The 16560-nt window shown below is 55.5% G+C and overlaps 1 protein-coding gene across 1 annotated transcript; it reads right to left on the bottom strand.

Moving 5' to 3' along the window:
• Positions 1-5495: 5495 nt before the first annotated feature.
• On the bottom strand, positions 5496-16014 carry Sertad4 (SERTA domain containing 4). The gene is made up of 4 exons (XM_021645442.2): positions 15713-16014; positions 11821-12012; positions 10790-10905; positions 5496-8125 (listed from the first exon to the last, which is right to left on the bottom strand). The coding sequence occupies exons 2-4, from the start codon at positions 11993-11995 to the stop codon at positions 7340-7342; spliced, it is 1077 nt and encodes a 358-aa protein (XP_021501117.1). The 5' UTR covers positions 11996-12012; positions 15713-16014; the 3' UTR covers positions 5496-7339.
• Between the last annotated feature and the right edge of the window lie 546 nt (positions 16015-16560).

Genomic DNA, 16560 nt, shown 5'->3' on the forward strand with positions numbered 1-16560 from the left:
CTTGTCCCCACCTGACAGAGTCGGCGAGGGGTGGACCGTTCCCAGGGCTGTCAGTGTGTGAGCCCAGGAAATGCAGGGGTTCAGCCAGCTGGACAGTTCCAGGAGGAGCTGTTCCCCCGGCTTGGTGAGCAGGCCTTTATGTAGACTCTCCCGGAAAAGCTGCAACTGCCTGGAGCTTTGGCCATCAGCAGCCGCGAGCTGAGGATTCCTCAGGCCCTTTGCAGGCTGGTGTCAGGGCTGCCATGGTGCGGCATGAAGACTCCAGCCTGAACTCAGCTCTTCCTCACCCCCCAGTTACGGGGGACCCCCTCTTGTTCTACCAGTCATTCAGCCTCAACAGCGATGCGTACCTCACCTCAGGAAAACTATGCAGTTGAGAAGCAGAGAGGCGAGAATGTGGTTTCGTGAATGGCGTACTGTTCGGAGCTGAGACGTAAAAAGGGAGTCTGAAGTGGGGGCACCAACCTGCTGGATCTGCTACCAGAACTTCCCCCTCACCGGGGAACGTGGAGTTGGGGTGCATCTCCGTGGTAGCCTGCTCGCCCAGCATGCACGAAGCCCTGAGTTCACGGTGAGTCCCAGCATGGCATAAACCATAAGCCAGGTGAGGTGGTGTGTGCCCATGATCCCAGCACGGGCGTACACAGGAGGATCATGAGTGCAAGGTCAGAGTAAGAAATTCAAGGTTGTCCTCAGATACGCAGTGAGTTCCACTCGGCCACAGAGGCTGTCTCAGAAAGAAAAGCAAACAAACAACAACAACAGTACAGGCGGCGCAAAATACATCCGAGTTACATCGTACAGGGCGGGGCGTTGGCGTTGTGACCGGTTAGAATGATGCTTTATCTCCCCTTGAACTTCTGGCCTTAAATCATCTAAAACTTTTAACTTCACACCATGCTTTGGGGTTTTTCCCCCCCTGAATAAAATCTGTGTCTAAAGGAACCAGCCACTCGGTGTGGGAGCAGACTCAGCCTGAACTTCGGCGTTGTGCACAAGTCAGGAGGAGGCCTCTTGTATCCTTCCCGTGGAGGGGACAGCCCTTACCCAGCACAGCCATGTTCTAACCATCCTGTCTGCAAACAAGTTGCATTTATTGAGGATAATGCGCTCACCCTGGCAGCCAGTGCCTTCTCGGGTTAGATGACTGTGTCACCCCAGAGATGATTTCATCCCAGCCCAAGGAAGAGAAACCTGACGTGGCTTTGCCCGTGCGGCCACTTTGAGTAACTTCACGATCCAGAAGCTTCTGAAACATTAGATGTCACAGTTCAGGGACAGCTAGGATGACTCCCACCGCGATCTGAAGTCCTCGGGCTGCAGCCTGCAGCCTTCCACCAAGAGGGCGATGTGGTCCTTTCAGAGGCGCCCTCGGGTGTTTGGGGATGGTGGAGTCTCATCACACACCCCTAAGACACCTGAGGGTGACTGCCCCATACTGAGGTGTCAGTCCTGCCTCTGGTGCGAGGTTCATGCTAGGTCCTTTAAAAGCACCAACAGCTGTACACATACCAGCACACCATGCACCGTAGCCACCTGGGAGGGCGTGTCCCCCGCTGGACATGAGGCTGGCCTGCTGGCAGCCCTGTCTTAGCCAGGGTTTCACTGCTGTGAGGAGACACGGAGACGCCTTTATAAAGGAGAACATTTCCTCGGGCTGGCTTAGCCTGCAGGGGTTTAGTCCACTGTCATCCCGGCAGGAAGCAGGCAGACAGCAGGAGTGAACTATGAGCTGAGCCTGGGCTCAAGTAGCTAACACCTCACAGCCCGCCCCCACAATGACGCACTTCCTCCAACAAGGCCACGCCTCCTGATCCTGCCACTCGCTGTGGGCCAAGCACACACATGAGTCTGTGGGGGCATTCCTATTCAGACCACCACAGGCCCCAAACCCTGCCCTGCACTTCAAGCCTCTGCCTTATTCCAACCTTACAAGGAGGTTGCCGCCACTCCTCTGGGCCCGACCTGAGTGGGAAGGTATCTTGGGGCACTGAGAGGTTCTGGGGTATCTACAGACTTGGGGAGCATCACCAGAAGCTTCTCCAGCAGAGCAAACTGTCTTCTGAGATTTGACAAAGGGAAAAGGCGTCTGTGTTCATGTTTCCTTCTGGGTGCACAGGCTGCTTGTCTCCAGTCTTCTTGCAGAGATACCCGGATGCACAGGGCGCACTTCAGAGTCACACAGCACAGCTCACTTCCTTTCAGTCACCTTGGAGGGCTCTGAGGAAGTGTCTAGGAGCATGGGAGCCATCGCGTGATACTAGGACGCAGCTGCCGTCTGCACTGGCTGGGGTGGAGCCCAGCCCAGGGCAGCACAAGCCGCAGGGTGCCCGAAGGTCCTTCCCCACAAAACTGACACCTGTAACAATTCTTTCCCATGTGTGTTCTCTGCCCCAAGATAAAGTGACCGGTCAGATTTTTGTCACTTTAAATCATAGGAAGAGTGAAACAAAAGGATTGAGAGGTAGGAAATTATAGGAGAATAGATTCATTCATCTTCATTTTTTTATCAGCTTCGCTGTGGCCAAAAGCAGGTGTTTCAAACTATGAACGAATAGTTTGCATTTTCAGAATTACCAAATTGGATCAACACTAATGGAAAAAACAAAAGCCCACAACCAGAGCCAGCCCAGAGGAGTGCCGTTTACAAAAGCTGCTCTGGTGAGCGTTGCCACCAGCAGGCTGGGCTGTGAGTTCCCTCCTTAGTCATCGCTCTGCAGCCGGCACAGACACTGGAGGGAAATGCAGAGACAGGAAATTGCAGGCTATTTTAAACAGCATGTTTTATTAAACTCACTTGCTGGTGTACTTCATGGCAGGATGTGAGACTCAAGTGCTCAGAACTTAATCTTTGCAAGTACTCTTCCGAAGTGAGTTCTCCCGCTAATACACAATGTGCGCCAAGGCCTAGCCGTCTTGAGCACTTCCACGGCAGGTCACGGAGCACTTCACTTCCGAGAGAGACTTCAGTAATGTGACGAAAACACACGTCACTCACAGAGTGCAACCGCAATTCCACGAAAGCAACAGCTGGCACCTGGAAGTAAGTTATGAGATCACAAGTGCATTTGCTGTAAACCACAGTCTCAGGTCTCGGCAAAGGGGCTGAGGGGAAGGACTCACCACTCAGGCACAGAGGTCTGCCCAGCTCCCGTGTGAAAATACAGGCATGGTGGTATGTGCCTGCAATGCCAGTGCTGGGAGGCAGTGTAGACAGGAGAGCGGGCTGACACTCAGCTGCAGTGGAAGAGGCCACCTTGTCTGCTGTTTGGCCCTAGCCTCTCCTGGCAGGTTCCTTCAAGCTCTCTGCTCCGAGACTCAGGGAGGAAGCACTGGTGCAGCTGTCTGGGCCACAAGCTTCTGGCTGGCTGCTTCCCTGTGGCCCTGAGACCCAGCACTCCTGTGACCAAGCAGCAGGCTGGGCCTCCTAAGTCTCTAGTGCCTGACAGAGCACATTAAGCCAGTGCCACAGGCCTGTGATCCCAGCCCTTGGGGAGGCAGAGGCAGGCCGACTGCTGGGAGCTCAGGCCAGCCAAGGCTACACAGAGAAACCCTGTCTCAAAACAAACAAACAAACAACATCCCCCAAACAAACAAAAAAGCAAAACCAAAAGCAACAAAAAAGAAAGATCCTGTTGAAGAGGCTTTCCCAACAGAGTATTGGGTGGTGATGTCTAGTTTCAGGCGTCTCTACCATCCTCCCATGTTGTATGGTTGATCTCTACACCCCATCCCTAAGATACTCTGAAGGTGTAGTGCAGGTAACAGGGTCTGAAGAGTGGGAGCCGCTGCGTGTGGCAGCACATGCTTTTAAACACAGCACTTGGGAGGCAGAGACAGGTGGATCTGAGTTCAAGGCCAGCCTGGTCGACACAGTTCTAGGCCTGCCAGGGTTACATCGGGAGGACAGACAATGCCTGTCCCGCTGTCTTCTCCAACCGCCCCTGGCCAGGAAGGGATGGACGGGAAAGACTGGGTGCAAGCATGCAGCAGGAGTAGCAGTGCTGATGTGGAGCAGGATTTTTTTCCATTTTTTCCTCGAGATACGGTTTCTCTGTGTAGCCCTGGCTGTCCTGGACTCACTCTATAAACGAGGCTGGCCTCCTCTCAGAGATCCACCTGCCTCTGCCTCCCCTGGCGCTGGGCTTACAGGTGTGCACCACCACGACCGGTGATTTTTTTCTTGTTGTAGACCTGGTCTCCAATGACCCAGGCTGGCTTCATGCCTGCGGTCCTCGTCCTCCTTACGCAGTTGGAACTTCTGACCTCCTCCCCTCCAGCCGGGATTGCAGGTGGGTGGGCCGCCATGTCTGTGCGATGGTGGGGCTGAACTCACACTAGCCAAGTGCTCTTCCGTGCAAACGGCCAAGGACCAGTTGGGTTATTTGGTTGGGTTTTTGTTGTTTTTCAATGACTCTTTTTGTGCTCTCATGCCTGTGTTCAAGTGTGTGCAGGTGCACACGTGGTCGGATGGGCGTGTGCACAGGTGTTCCTGTGCATGTGGGGGCCGGAGGTCAGCCTCAAGCGTGTCCTTTTGGTGTTTTGAGGCAGGGTCTCTCGGTGACTAGGCTAGGGGAGCAGCAAAAACACTCCAGGGACCCTCCACTACGTCCAGCTTACTTCTGTGGGTGTCCAAGCTTCCCAAAGAACCCAGGTCACTATGGCAGTGCCTGAGCCACAGGGAGATCTCCCAGTGCTGCTTGGGTAGCTGCCACAGAGGAAGCTCGGACACACTCACGCTGGTGACGTTTCCAATCTGGATGTCTGTACATCCATGTTCGTGGGTCTGTTTGTTTTAGAAAAATCGTTTCTCCTGCTATTCTGGAAATGCCGAGAAACAAACCCTGACGACGAACGGGAACCAGTCGTCATGCCACAAAGGAGTCTACCGCCGACAGGGGCACGCACTGCTCAAGTGAGCACATCTGAGTTCACCAGCTGGGCTGTGTTCCAGCTGAGAGCCCACACCTGGGAGCAGGGGCAGGAGGAGCATGGGTCAGCCTGGGCTATGTAAGACCTTGGTCTAACCCCCCCACCCCCACCAATAACACAGGATGAGCAAAAACCAACATTATACTGTCTGGACATGCAGGGGTTAAAGACACAAAAGGGTGACTCCATCCTCTCATGCTTCAATCCCCGCACAGCACTGCATTTAAAACAAATGATTTGTTGGGCAAATTAATTTGCCTTCACCTAGACCTCGCTCTTGGTCAGATAAAACATTAGCTCCTGACACTAGGGATGCAGGACTGAGGGGGCTCTCAGGCCCTGGTTGTAGCCGGCTTCGACAGGTCATCTTCCCAGTCCAACATTCCACAAAGCAAACGCCAAGGCTGAGCCGGGCTTGGTCCTGACGGGCGCTCCTATTTAAACACTGCACGCTCTCACCTGCAGTTTCCAGACCTTTTGAGGTTTTTGTTGTTGTTTGGTTTTAATAGAGAGAAACATGAAAAAGAGAAATAGCCACTAAAATGAACTTTGTAAGAACATAATGAATTTTGATGATTTTAATAAATATATATCAAGAAAACCTCACTTTATTACAACACAGTCATGTACAAGCGCCTATCACCTAAATTTTCAACACCAAAATGTTCATCGAATATTGAAAATAAAGGACAAAACATCACTAACTATTGAGCCATACACAGGAACATGTTTTAAAAATTGGTCCTTGCGGACAATTGCCCCAATGATCTCCTCATACACTGTATGAATGAGACCTATTTCATATTAATAGCAATAGTTAAAAAGGCTTCATCTTGGAGAAAGCGGGAGAACTTACCTATTTCCTCCACTTGGCATTTGGTTCCTGTGAAGAATTGTTTTAAACGACCCAAGTCACCTAACCAACCTTGGCCGTGGAGGTGGGAAGCATTTCATGAGGGAGAGCTGGGGCCTGGCCAGAGCACCACTGTGGCCCCCCAGCAATGTGCAATCAAGGTATTGTTGAGGGGGTGTTGGCCAAATACCCAGTAACGAAGACGAGTCCCATTTCTCCAAAATCGCGTCCCGCAACCTACAACCTTTACATTCTTTAAGGTAAAACGTATTATCACCACGTCATCTATTAACATTGTGCTTCTCCATCAACAGCGAAGTCATATAGAAACCACATGCTCTTAAGAGTCTAAACGCAGGAAATGATGCAAAACAGGTCAAAGTATAACGCATGCCACGGCCGTGAACATCACTGGACAAGAAAACAAAACAGCCCAAAGCCGGGAAGCCCGGGCCCAGCTCGCCGCCACGGCAAAGCCCGGGCCCAGCTCGCCGCCATGGCAAAGCCCAAGAACCTTCCCCGTTCCTAATGGCCTTGCTACTATCTCCTCCATCTCTACTCAAAATATCAGACCCACAGCCACTGGGCGTCAAAAACAAAGGAAAAAGGATGGTGAATCAAAAGCTGAACACACAGTTCAAAGTGAAGCTTCCAAGTCGCATGGAACCACCCTGTGTTTTTTCCTGTTTGTTAAATCCCTGCTGTAACTCTGATTTAGCCTTAATTTTCACATCCGTAAAAATTAAGATCAAGTAAGGCACCCAAGATGGCCCTGCAAGCCACCTCCCTAACACCCCTCACCAAGATGGCCCTGCAAGCCACCTCCCTAACACCCCTCACCAAGATGGCCCTGCAAGCCACCTCCCTAACACCCCTCACCAAGATGGCCCTGCATGCCACCTCCCTAACACCCCTCACCAAGATGGCCCTGCAAGCCACCTCCCTAACACCCCATGGAAGACAACACCTCCAGCCACCCGCTGTCCACCACAGGCAAGCCAGGAGCTTTCGGGAAGTCTCCACAGACCCCAGACTGCGTCCTGCCGGGGGGGGGGGGGTTCGTCTCCTCCCAACCTATCCAACACAGCATGTCCCAGCTCATGACACCATTTCCTGTGGCGTGCTATCTTCAGTCTTTTACTCAGGAAGAAAAAATACCGTTACCCTACTGAAGCAGACACCTCTGCTGCGTGTATTGATTTGTTTACAGAGTAACTCATTAACTGGCAGACGTGTCCGCCGTGGCTAGCAGCAGGCTCCTCGGAGGGGCAGTGGGAATAGAACAAGGGCATGTTGTCTGCTGTCTAATCTACCGGTTTAAAAAACAAAACAAAACTGAGATATAGTTTTAAACACGGAGTTGGCTTTCCTTGGCAATCTCGTCACTGAGCGGCGTGTGGCTGCCGACTGCACCGATGTGTGTGCCGTCTGCTCTCCAGGCCGAGACAGCATGGCGTTCGCTGCAGAGTCTTATCAGCCGTACAAAACTACAAAATCCATTCAAAATAGGAACCGCTTGTGCTATGCGTGCTTCCGTGGGCCCCAGGAGGCTTGTCACATCTTACTCCCTCGGCTGCAGCACAGTTTGTTGCTGGGGGAAAGCTCCTTTTTCCTCAGAGACTTTTTCCAAGACTCATTCGCATGGTTTTTCTCATTATATCCAGTCTCAAAATAATCGTAAAACTGGCCTTTGCCCTCAAAATCAAGGTCATTTCCCACAGGTTCCTGGCTAAGGGCTTCGCCATCTCTGCTGGCCTCCTGACGTACTTTCCCATCGCTGTTGAATTTGGCCTTTTCCTGGGCACCGAGCGACCTAATGTTAGTGACAAAGATTTCATTGGCAGGTATCTGGCTCTTGTAAATAGGTGCACTGCCTATATCGAAGTCCACGTGGTGGGAGCAGCTAGGCAAGGGCAGAGGGGAGGAGGGAGAGGAGGAGGAGGGGGAGGGGGAGGACAGAGAGGAGGCAGATGTGGCCACAGCAGCAGCTGAAGCACTTCCAACACCAGCACTGGCAGAAAGGGGTAGATTCAGGCAGTGACCGCCACACTCTTGGTACAGGCAGCAAGTGTGGAACTTTTCCCACTCTTCTTTGGCTACCCGGGGCCGCTTTCGGTAGGGACAGTCTTGAGCCAGGAACCACTCTTGGGCAGTGGCCCCGCCGAGGGAGCAGGCGGGGAGGCACCAGCTGTTCTGCACGAGGATCTCGCCATGGATCCTCTTCATCAGGTTGTTGATGAGGACGGACCTCCGCAGGTACACTTCCGGGTCATCTATGAACCTGAGTTTCTCCAAGGACATGTAAAGGATGTGCGCCCGCTCCTCAAAAATGGAGATGGTCTACAAAGGAGACAGGAGAACCCTTAAAGATGTCTGCGCAGACATCATCACCCCCGCGGAGGCTGCCCTCTCTGCCGTGGGCCTGAGCAGCGTCCAGTCACAGAGAAGGGGAAACTGAGGCACTGTCAACCCGAGCTGGCACAGGCCAGATTCCAGTTAACCTGGCCGTCCATGACAAGGGCTGCTCTGGGTACCCTCGAGCATTCCACAGCAGTCTCTTTTAAACTTACCGATTTTTAAAACATTATTCTTATTGTTATTAATTTAGTTTTTAACACAGCATCTCTATTGTGTATCCCTGGCTGTCCTGGAACTCATTATATAGACCAGGCTAGCCTTAGACTCACAGAGAACTGCCTGCCTCTGCCACCCCCACTGGCTAAATATCACTTTTATGTGTGTGAGTGTTTGGGGGCCAGTTTGTCTGTATGCCCTGTCAGTGCCCAGCCCCCACCCCCAAGAGGCCAGCAGAGGGCACTGGATTCCCTGGAACTGGAGCTATATTCAGTTGTGAGTTGCCAAATGGGTGCTAGGAACAGGACCAGGGTCTTCCACAAGGGCAGCCAGTGCTCCTAACTGCTGAACCATCTCTTCTGCCCCAGTACAGACAGATCGATGCAGGTTCTGATGGGCACATATCAAAGTCTGGGCCATCAAGGGACACTGGTGGGCCTGCACACCTGCAGGAGGGCAGCTGTAGTCAGTGAGCCTCAGATTAGGCAGGGCCTGGCAATGGGGCCCTTGTGGGGCTGCAGAAAAGAGAGATGCAGACAGAAACCGGGGAAGGGTGAGGTGTCCTGGGCTGTGAGGATGGGGTGGGGTGCAGTCCTGGGCTGTGTGGGGTGGGGTGGGGTACAGTCCTGGGCTGTGTGGGGTGGGGTGGGGTGCAGCCCTGGGCTGTGTGGGGTGGGGTGGGGTACAGTCCTGGGCTGTGTGGGGTGGGGTGGGGTGCAGCCCTGGGCTGTGTGGGGTGGGGTGGGGTGCAGCCCTGGGCTGTGTGGGGTGGGGTGGGGTGCAGCCCTGGGCTGTGTGGGGTGGGGTGGGGTGCAGTCCTGGGCTGTGAGGATGGGGTGGGGTGCAGCCCTGGGCTGTGTGGGGTGGGGTGGGGTACAGTCCTGGGCTGTGTGGGGTGGGGTGGGGTGCAGCCCTGGGCTGTGTGGGGTGGGGTGGGGTGGGGTGCAGTCCTGGGCTGTGTGGGGTGGGGTGCAGTCCTGGGCTGTGTGGGGTGGGGGTGCAGTCCTGGGCTGTGAGGATGGGGTGGGGGTGCAGTCCGGGGCTGTGTGAGGCTCTTTCTGGGTGGAGGGAGTAAAGGTGTAAAACCTTTAGCAGCTGTTATTGTTCACTTGTTTCGTTAAGACTAGAATAAAATGAGACATGGCCTTGTTGTGCAGCCTGTGCTGCCCTGCCCTCACAGTGCAGTCCAGACTGAACTTGCAGAGACCCTCCTGCCCTGCCTTACAAATGCAAGGATTACAGGACACGCCGTCACGCCTGGCACATCCCAGGAGCAACTGGAAAGCTGACACAGCCACAGCAGTCACTAATAAGTATGGGTGGCTTTTCACACACAGGCAAAGCAACATGTAAAGGGTGGGGGGAGGGGAGCCGGTGGAAACGCAGCTGAAGACCTCAGCATCCGGGCCGCTAGGCTCTGGCTGCTCCTCCTGGATAAGGTCCGTGGCGCCCTGGAGGGAAGGGACCGCAGAGGAGCAGAGCGAACACCGGGCACCTGGTTCTTAACCTCAGGTACTTCCCACACTGTGTTAGCTCTTTGCTTTTGTGAGAAGGAAAACAGCTCTCTGGTTCCTCCTCGGGAATTCATTCTGAGTTTTAACACACTTGACATGTGTTGAGATGCGCATGCCTGCTATCCATGCACCCGTCCAAGGGACGATACACTGACCCCCAGGAGGTCAGGGACTCCCTGGACACCACCCCAACGAGCACGCGGCGGTGGCCTCGAAGCCAAGTGCGTCTCTCGTCACGGGCATCTCTCGTTGAGGCCCTAGCCCTCAACTTGGAATGTTGAATCCAGGCAGAAGGAGGTGTGTTTCCTTACAAAATGTTATTATTTCTGGGGAGAGAATCTTTCCAGTTCTCTCTTCAAGGACTTGTGAAAGGAAGCACAGGCCCTGTCCTGGTTAGGCTTCTACTGCTGCAGCGAAGCACCACAACCAAGAACAACTTGGGGATGGTGTGTTTACCCAGGCTCCACTTCCACGGCACTGCTCACCACGAAGGAGGTCAGGACAGGAACTCACAGCGAACCCGGAGCAGGAGCTGAAGCGGAGGCCATGGAGGGGGCTGCTCACCGGCTTGCTCCCCTGGCCTGCTCAGCCTGCTTTCTTACAGAACCAGGGCCACCAGCTCAGGGATGGCTCCGCCCACAAAGGCGGGGCCTCCCCATCAATCGACAATTAAGAAAATGCTGTACAGGCTTCAGACAGCCTAGTCTTAGGAGGCCTCTTCTCAGTTGACGTCCCCCCTCTCAGATGACACTAGAGTGTGACAGATTGACATAAAACTATCCAGTTCAGAGATTCACATGGCCCCACAAGGAAGTGGCTGTCTTCTATTGCTTGGGTAGAACAGTTTAACGTCTGGACATGGTTCAAGTCAGTGCTACGGTAACTGTTAATTCAACAACTACTATTTAAAACATACTTTATGGCTGCAGCTGCTGAGTGGTGGGTGAGTGTCCTCCTCCTCCGTGTACTTCCTCTTGAAGTGTGTGATGTTGGATGTGCTTACAGGACTCGGAATTCCCCTGTAATGTGACCCTGTGGTGATAAATCAGACAGACAATGACATGAGACCTGCCAGAGGTTCTCTAAGCAAAATCCCTTCATTTCCTTTCTCTCTAGTGGATGAGTTGGCTACATCCCTGTCTGTACACGCAGTGATGAAAAACAAACATTTGTCTTCACACTTGCTATCGGATGGACTCCTATGAGCCCGGGAAGGTAAAGATTTGCCAGGCAGCGTTAGAGGGGAACAGCACCCCCCTTTCAGCATTTGCTAAGTGCTTGGAATCCTAACTCTGCACAGGCCGACAGCAGAATCCCCGGGCTGGCAGGGGGTGTGCCCTCTCTAAAGCAATACTGGCATTTACTCAGGCACCTCACCCAGGCGGTGAACCGTGAAGACAGGTCACTCACAGAGCGGGAGACAAAGGCGTACCTGCTCTCAGGGGTTACAACAGCTTTTCTCTTAAAACACAAAGTTAAATGCTAAAGTTTAAAATTTATAGTAATTAAATTCTATTTCCATCCTTTGAGGGCTTTAAAACCTTTTCAGGAACCAGATTTTCATGAATTTCATATATTTCAGTTTCTTTAAAAAACAAAAACCAGACCTATCACTGAATAAAAAGTCAGAGGAACTTATTTGAGTCTATTAGAACTAAAGTCTAAAGGAATTTATTTCTATTTTCTTGTCAAGCGTGTGGCTCATGAAGAGAAGCAGCTTGAAGCTGTGGCATGAGGCGCACCGCAGGCCAGGGCTCTGGCTGTGGAGCTGTTTGTGCATGCCCATGGTCCATTCACTCCACGGGACAGAGAGCCCAGGTGTAGACTTTCGGTCCCGAGCTCAGGCCCTGGAAAGATGCTTCTGAGCCATCCACAGCAGGGGACGGCGGGCTTCCGCACTTCAGCAGGGGTCCCAAGCAGCCCAGCCCCTCTGGGAGAAGGCAGTACCTGCCGGTTGTGGGCTGGCTCCCCGGTCTCCCTGGGAAGGACCCTGTGCTGGTCCTGGGGGACTCGATCCTCTGTAGCTGTCAGCCTCCCATAGCGTTTGGTACCCGGCAATTTCAGCAGCTCCTTCTGAGACAATGGGCTCGCAGAATCTATTCATGGACAGAACCAGCGTCATCTCTGACAGCCTTGGATCTGGGGAAAGAAGGAGGGGGTTGGGGTAAAGCCCTGAGGAGGTCTCAGCATCGTTCTGTGCTTGAAGAAACTTTTACTTCCTGCCCCCCAAACCATCTGATTATTTTTCCAAGGAGACCTTAGCAAGCTCTTGCTGTTTGCTCAGCCACTGAGCTCTGCAGCCTGCATTTCAGAGCTGATCTTTCCAGCCCAGTCCTCACTGTTTTCAGATCCCCTCAGCCTCTCTCAGACAGCTGTTCTGCCTTGCAAATACATTTTCCTCCTGACCTTTCAAATGTACCCCTAAGAGGAAGGGCCAGAACCCCTCTGCCTCTCTGCTGTTAATAAGGTGAAATCAATTTTCTTTCAAGCCCCTAAGAAAGAGACCCCTTTGATGAGACAAGAGGGGTGGGGGAGGCCTCCCCAGGGCCCTCCCAACACTTGGCAAGGCTAAGTCCCTTCCCCAGGCTCTCCTTTCTTCCCAGCTCCTCTTCTGCTCAGGACTTCCCCCACTCCCTGCTCCCAGGGTGAGGCAGACAGTTTCCACAGCCCTGATCGGCCTGAACTGGATCTGCCTCCAGTCAAAACACTGCGAGATGAAGACAGAAAATTGGCTCCAGTTTCCAGCCGTGAGCTGCAGTCCCGCAGGAGCCAAGCACAACACCAACCAAGCAGCAGAATATTAAACAGGAGCCAGGGCTGGGGCAGAGGCAGCCAGCAACTCTAAACTGCAAAGCCAGATCAAGGCGGGAACTTTCCAAGAGTCAACACGTCACTGCCCTCCTCTCGTTCCGCCCTGACCTCAGACCTACAGCGCGCTGTGCAGCTCCCAGACTCTGACCCTATGTAATCCAGACTATGGGGCCACTTCCAATGCGGTTCACTGTTGACACTCAAGACAGGATTAAGAGGAACTGTCAGGAGAAAGGAGGCCCCAGGCCTTCCCTCTTTTGCCTCCTGGCCAGGGCAACGGTCACTTGTCACCATCTCACAGTATTCCCCACGCGTTATGACAGCAGTGTGCATCCAGGGGAAAGGGGAGACTTCGCTTCAACAGGGCAGCAAAGTCCTCTGGCTGCCAGAGCAGCTGCTGGCAGAACCTGCCTCTCGCCAGGCACCTGTGTTCTGGGACTCAGCCTCAGCCCTGCAGAAGACAGGGCAGGGTTTCTAATCAGGGTAGAATATGGCTGACTTTGGCCTCAAATCTACCCTTCCATTTTTCTTTCCAAAAAGATATCAGACATGCCTTAGGGAAAGAGGGTGTGAGGGTGTGTGTGTAAAATAATTCTCTATCAAGAAATGGTGAGAGGTGTCATTTATTTCACTTTCAATCATCAACAAAGAAATTTTGTCTCCATCTATTTAACAAACTCAGCACTTTGGTCTCTTCCCCTCAAACCCTGCAGCCAGGCAGAGAGTCCATAAAGACTCAGGAAGCCATCCCGCATCTTAACCTTGTCTGAAAGACACCTGTACCCAGAAATGCCACAGCTGGGATCAGACTGTGTCCCTTCTGACATGCTCCTGCAGTGCATTCTGGGGAGAGGGCCCATGCCTTTGCCTGGTGGAACTTGTATTACATATAAACAGAAGCAGGTTGAGAAACCCATGCCCTGAAGAGAGAGAGGCACTTCCAGGCTCCCGGCAGCAATTACCGCTGCTTAATAGGACATTAATGGGCCCTGGGCTGCTTTACCGTAGTCAGAGTTTGTTTATATTCTAATGACTTGGGGAGCAGCTTTCTGTTGTTAAGACTCTCAGGGCTTCTATTTGTTAGCCTTGTTTACAACATCTGAAATTCCATCATGCATTTGAACTTGAAATGTTGCATAATAGTTTGTAGCGTGGCTCTTTCTTTTGTTTACACCATCTAATTTCTGCAAGTCTTTCTTCTTCAAACTGGAAATGGTTACACACAAGCTCCTAAGTGGGAGAGGCTTGGCTCTGAGAGTGATTTATTTAGGCTGGAATAAAACATGAATGAGCTGGAACTATTTGGGAGGGGGAGGAGAGTCTGCAATTGAGCCTTCCTGGTCTATTTGGAACTCACACTGATGGTAACCAATTAGAGGCACGCGTGTGCTCACGAGGCGCTGGGCTGAGCAAGCCGGGCACCCATGCAGCAAGCATGGCCCCTGTGCTGCGGAATCTAGAAACCTAAGTTCACAAACGCACGCTGTTAATGAGAAACACAGCCACGGCGATGTGTATGGCGGCGACTCTGGGCTCAGAAACGAGCGGATGAAAGCCTACGGTGTCACCGCACTAACTTGTAGCCCTCGGGCTCCTGTCAACTGTTCGGTCTCTGAGGTGACGCTGTGGAACGGCCCCTCCACCATCCTCTCGGCTGAAGGCTAAGTGCGAGCGTGTCTTCCCAGGGCTCCTCATACAGGCGCTTCCATACCATTTGCTTTTCCCGGATGAAGCCAGTGTGGTGCGAAAAGCAGTGGCCACTGTGGCTCAGAGGCGCCAGGGACCCCACACGGGCTCCTGGACTTCGCCGGCGCTGCGGGAGGCTCGTTCCTCTGCCTCCTGACACTGAGAATCAGAGCATTTTCTGTAAGGCGCCTCCAGGAAGTCCGGCCCCGAGCAGCTTGCGGTGACGGCTGCGGCCAGGAGAGCTGCAGTGCTCTGTCCTGGGGGGCCAAGGGACTTCCCCACGCATGCACTCCGCGCGGGCCCCGCCAGCATCTTAACAGTTTGTCCGGGTCACCCGATGGTGGAGGAAGGGGCTGGCTGCTTAGAACAAAACCCTTCACGCCTCGACCCCGACAGGTGTCGCCTTTTGCAGGGCTCAGAGCAGGCCGCTGCGGCGCCCGGGAAGTGCACTGGCCAGCGGCGGCCAGGAGGCCCAGCCCCCCGCCCGGGCTGGGGGCTGAGGGCCGGGGGTGCGGGGGTGGGGGCCAAGGCGGCCGCGGTGCCCCGCTGGGGGCTCCGGGGTCCGAGGCGGGGGCTGGGGGGCGACGGCTCCCGCAGCCAGGGTCCCGCGGAGACCCTGCAGACGGCGGCCGCGACCCTCAAGTCCGTCTCCTGGACAGAGGGCAGCGTCCGGCCAGCCGCGGGCCGCGGGGAAAAGTAAACAGCCCAAGTGTCTGGGAACAAAGGCAAGTTGTCTTCCAAGGTGCCGGGCCCGGTGGCGCTCCTGAGGAACAAGGGCCGCGATTCTTCGCCCGCTCCAAAACCCAAGTTTCCTTCTATGGGAAACGCACGCCAAGGTGGGATGCCAGGGCTGTGAGTCAGGCCGCACTCCAGCCGCGGCCGCCGGGCTCCGGGGCCGAGCGCTGCCGCCCGCCGCGCGCGCCCTGGGGCCGGCGTGGACCCCGGCGCCCTCAAAGTTGCGGGGCCGGCGAGGCTCGCGGGGGCGGGGCGGGGGCCTGGGCCGCGGGAGGGGACCGGGGACAGCGCCGCCCGCGGCCCCGAGCAGCGCGGAGGTGGCGGGGACCCGTGCCGTCCGCCCCGCCAGCGCGCGCGCCCCGCGCCCCTGCGCCCCGCGCGGCCCCTCGCCGGCCTCCGGCCCCAGGCCGCGCCGCCTGCCACCCCGGGGGACGCTCGGCTCGCGCCACCGGGGACCCGCCGGGCGCCCGGGTCGCCTCGCGCGCGCCGCGGCTCCAGGGCAGGGCGCGCGGCCCCGGCGAGCGCGCGCCCCCCGCGCCCCGCGGTCCGGCGGCGCCCTGGCCCCCCGCGCCCTCCCGCCCCCGCGCCCCGGGGTCACGGCTCTTACCCCCGCGCTCCGGCCGCCGCCGTCCTCAGCGGCCGCCGCTGCCCGCGCGCCTCCCGGGCCCTGTCGGCGTGGCCGGTGCGCGGCGGCCGAGGTCCCCGCGGGTCCCGCCGCCGCCGCCGCCGCCGCAGACGGTTACGGAAACGAGCCGCCGTGTCTGGCGAGCGGCGCGACGAGCCCGTCAGTCCCGAGTGCCATTTCCCCGCGGATTTCCGAGCCGGGCTCTGCTGGGCGCCCCCGGGGCGGCGGGGAACCTGACGAGCGCGCTCCCCGCCTCCCTCCGCTCCGCCAGCTCGCGGGGCGCCGCGCCCCCGCCCGCCCCGCCCCGCCCCCGCCCCGCCCCCGCCCTCGGGGCCGCGCGGGCCGCTCCCGCCCGCAGCCCGGACCCCACGCGCGCAGCCCGCCCGGCCTGGGGGTGCACCGCGCCGAGTTCGCTGCAGCCTGCCCAGACGCCTGGTGTATTTTTTAAATTTTGGTTTAGTTTTCTTTTTGTGTGTGCGTGTGATTAAAAAAAAAAAAAAAACAAAAAAACCCCCTGCCTTTCCCACCCTCTGCTGAAGACCTTCTTCTGCTCCGAGCTGCACGCGGAGATGAGAAACAGATGTCGGCGCTGGACCGAGCCCTCGCGCTCCCCCGCCCGCCCGCTCCCCTCCCCAGCAGCCAGGGTGTAACAAGGCGGCACTCCTGGGGCCACGTGAATTGGCAGCTCCTGGTGCGGATCCCCCTTGGGGAAAACCTCCAAGAAAAACAAAACAAACAAACAAACAGGGAAAAAAGTAATAAAGAAGCTTGCTCTTGGTGGAAAGGCTCAAATCACTTTCTTTGGCAAATAGTGATTTCCCTCTCTTGTA

This window comes from Meriones unguiculatus, chromosome 11 (genome assembly GCF_030254825.1).
Source record: "Meriones unguiculatus strain TT.TT164.6M chromosome 11, Bangor_MerUng_6.1, whole genome shotgun sequence".
Lineage (NCBI taxonomy): Eukaryota > Metazoa > Chordata > Mammalia > Rodentia > Muridae > Meriones > Meriones unguiculatus.

Coding starts and splice junctions, on each gene's coding strand:
- Sertad4 (XM_021645442.2), bottom strand. CDS start 11,995: ATGACGCTGGTTCTGTCCATGAATAGATTCTGCGAGCCCATTGTCTCA. Junction 10,906..11,820: donor AGCCAGCCCACAACCGGCAG/GTACTGCCTTCT, acceptor TTATCACCACAG/GGTCACATTACAGGGGAATT. Junction 8,126..10,789: donor TCAGCAGCTGCAGCCATAAA/GTATGTTTTAAA, acceptor TCTCCTTTGTAG/ACCATCTCCATTTTTGAGGA.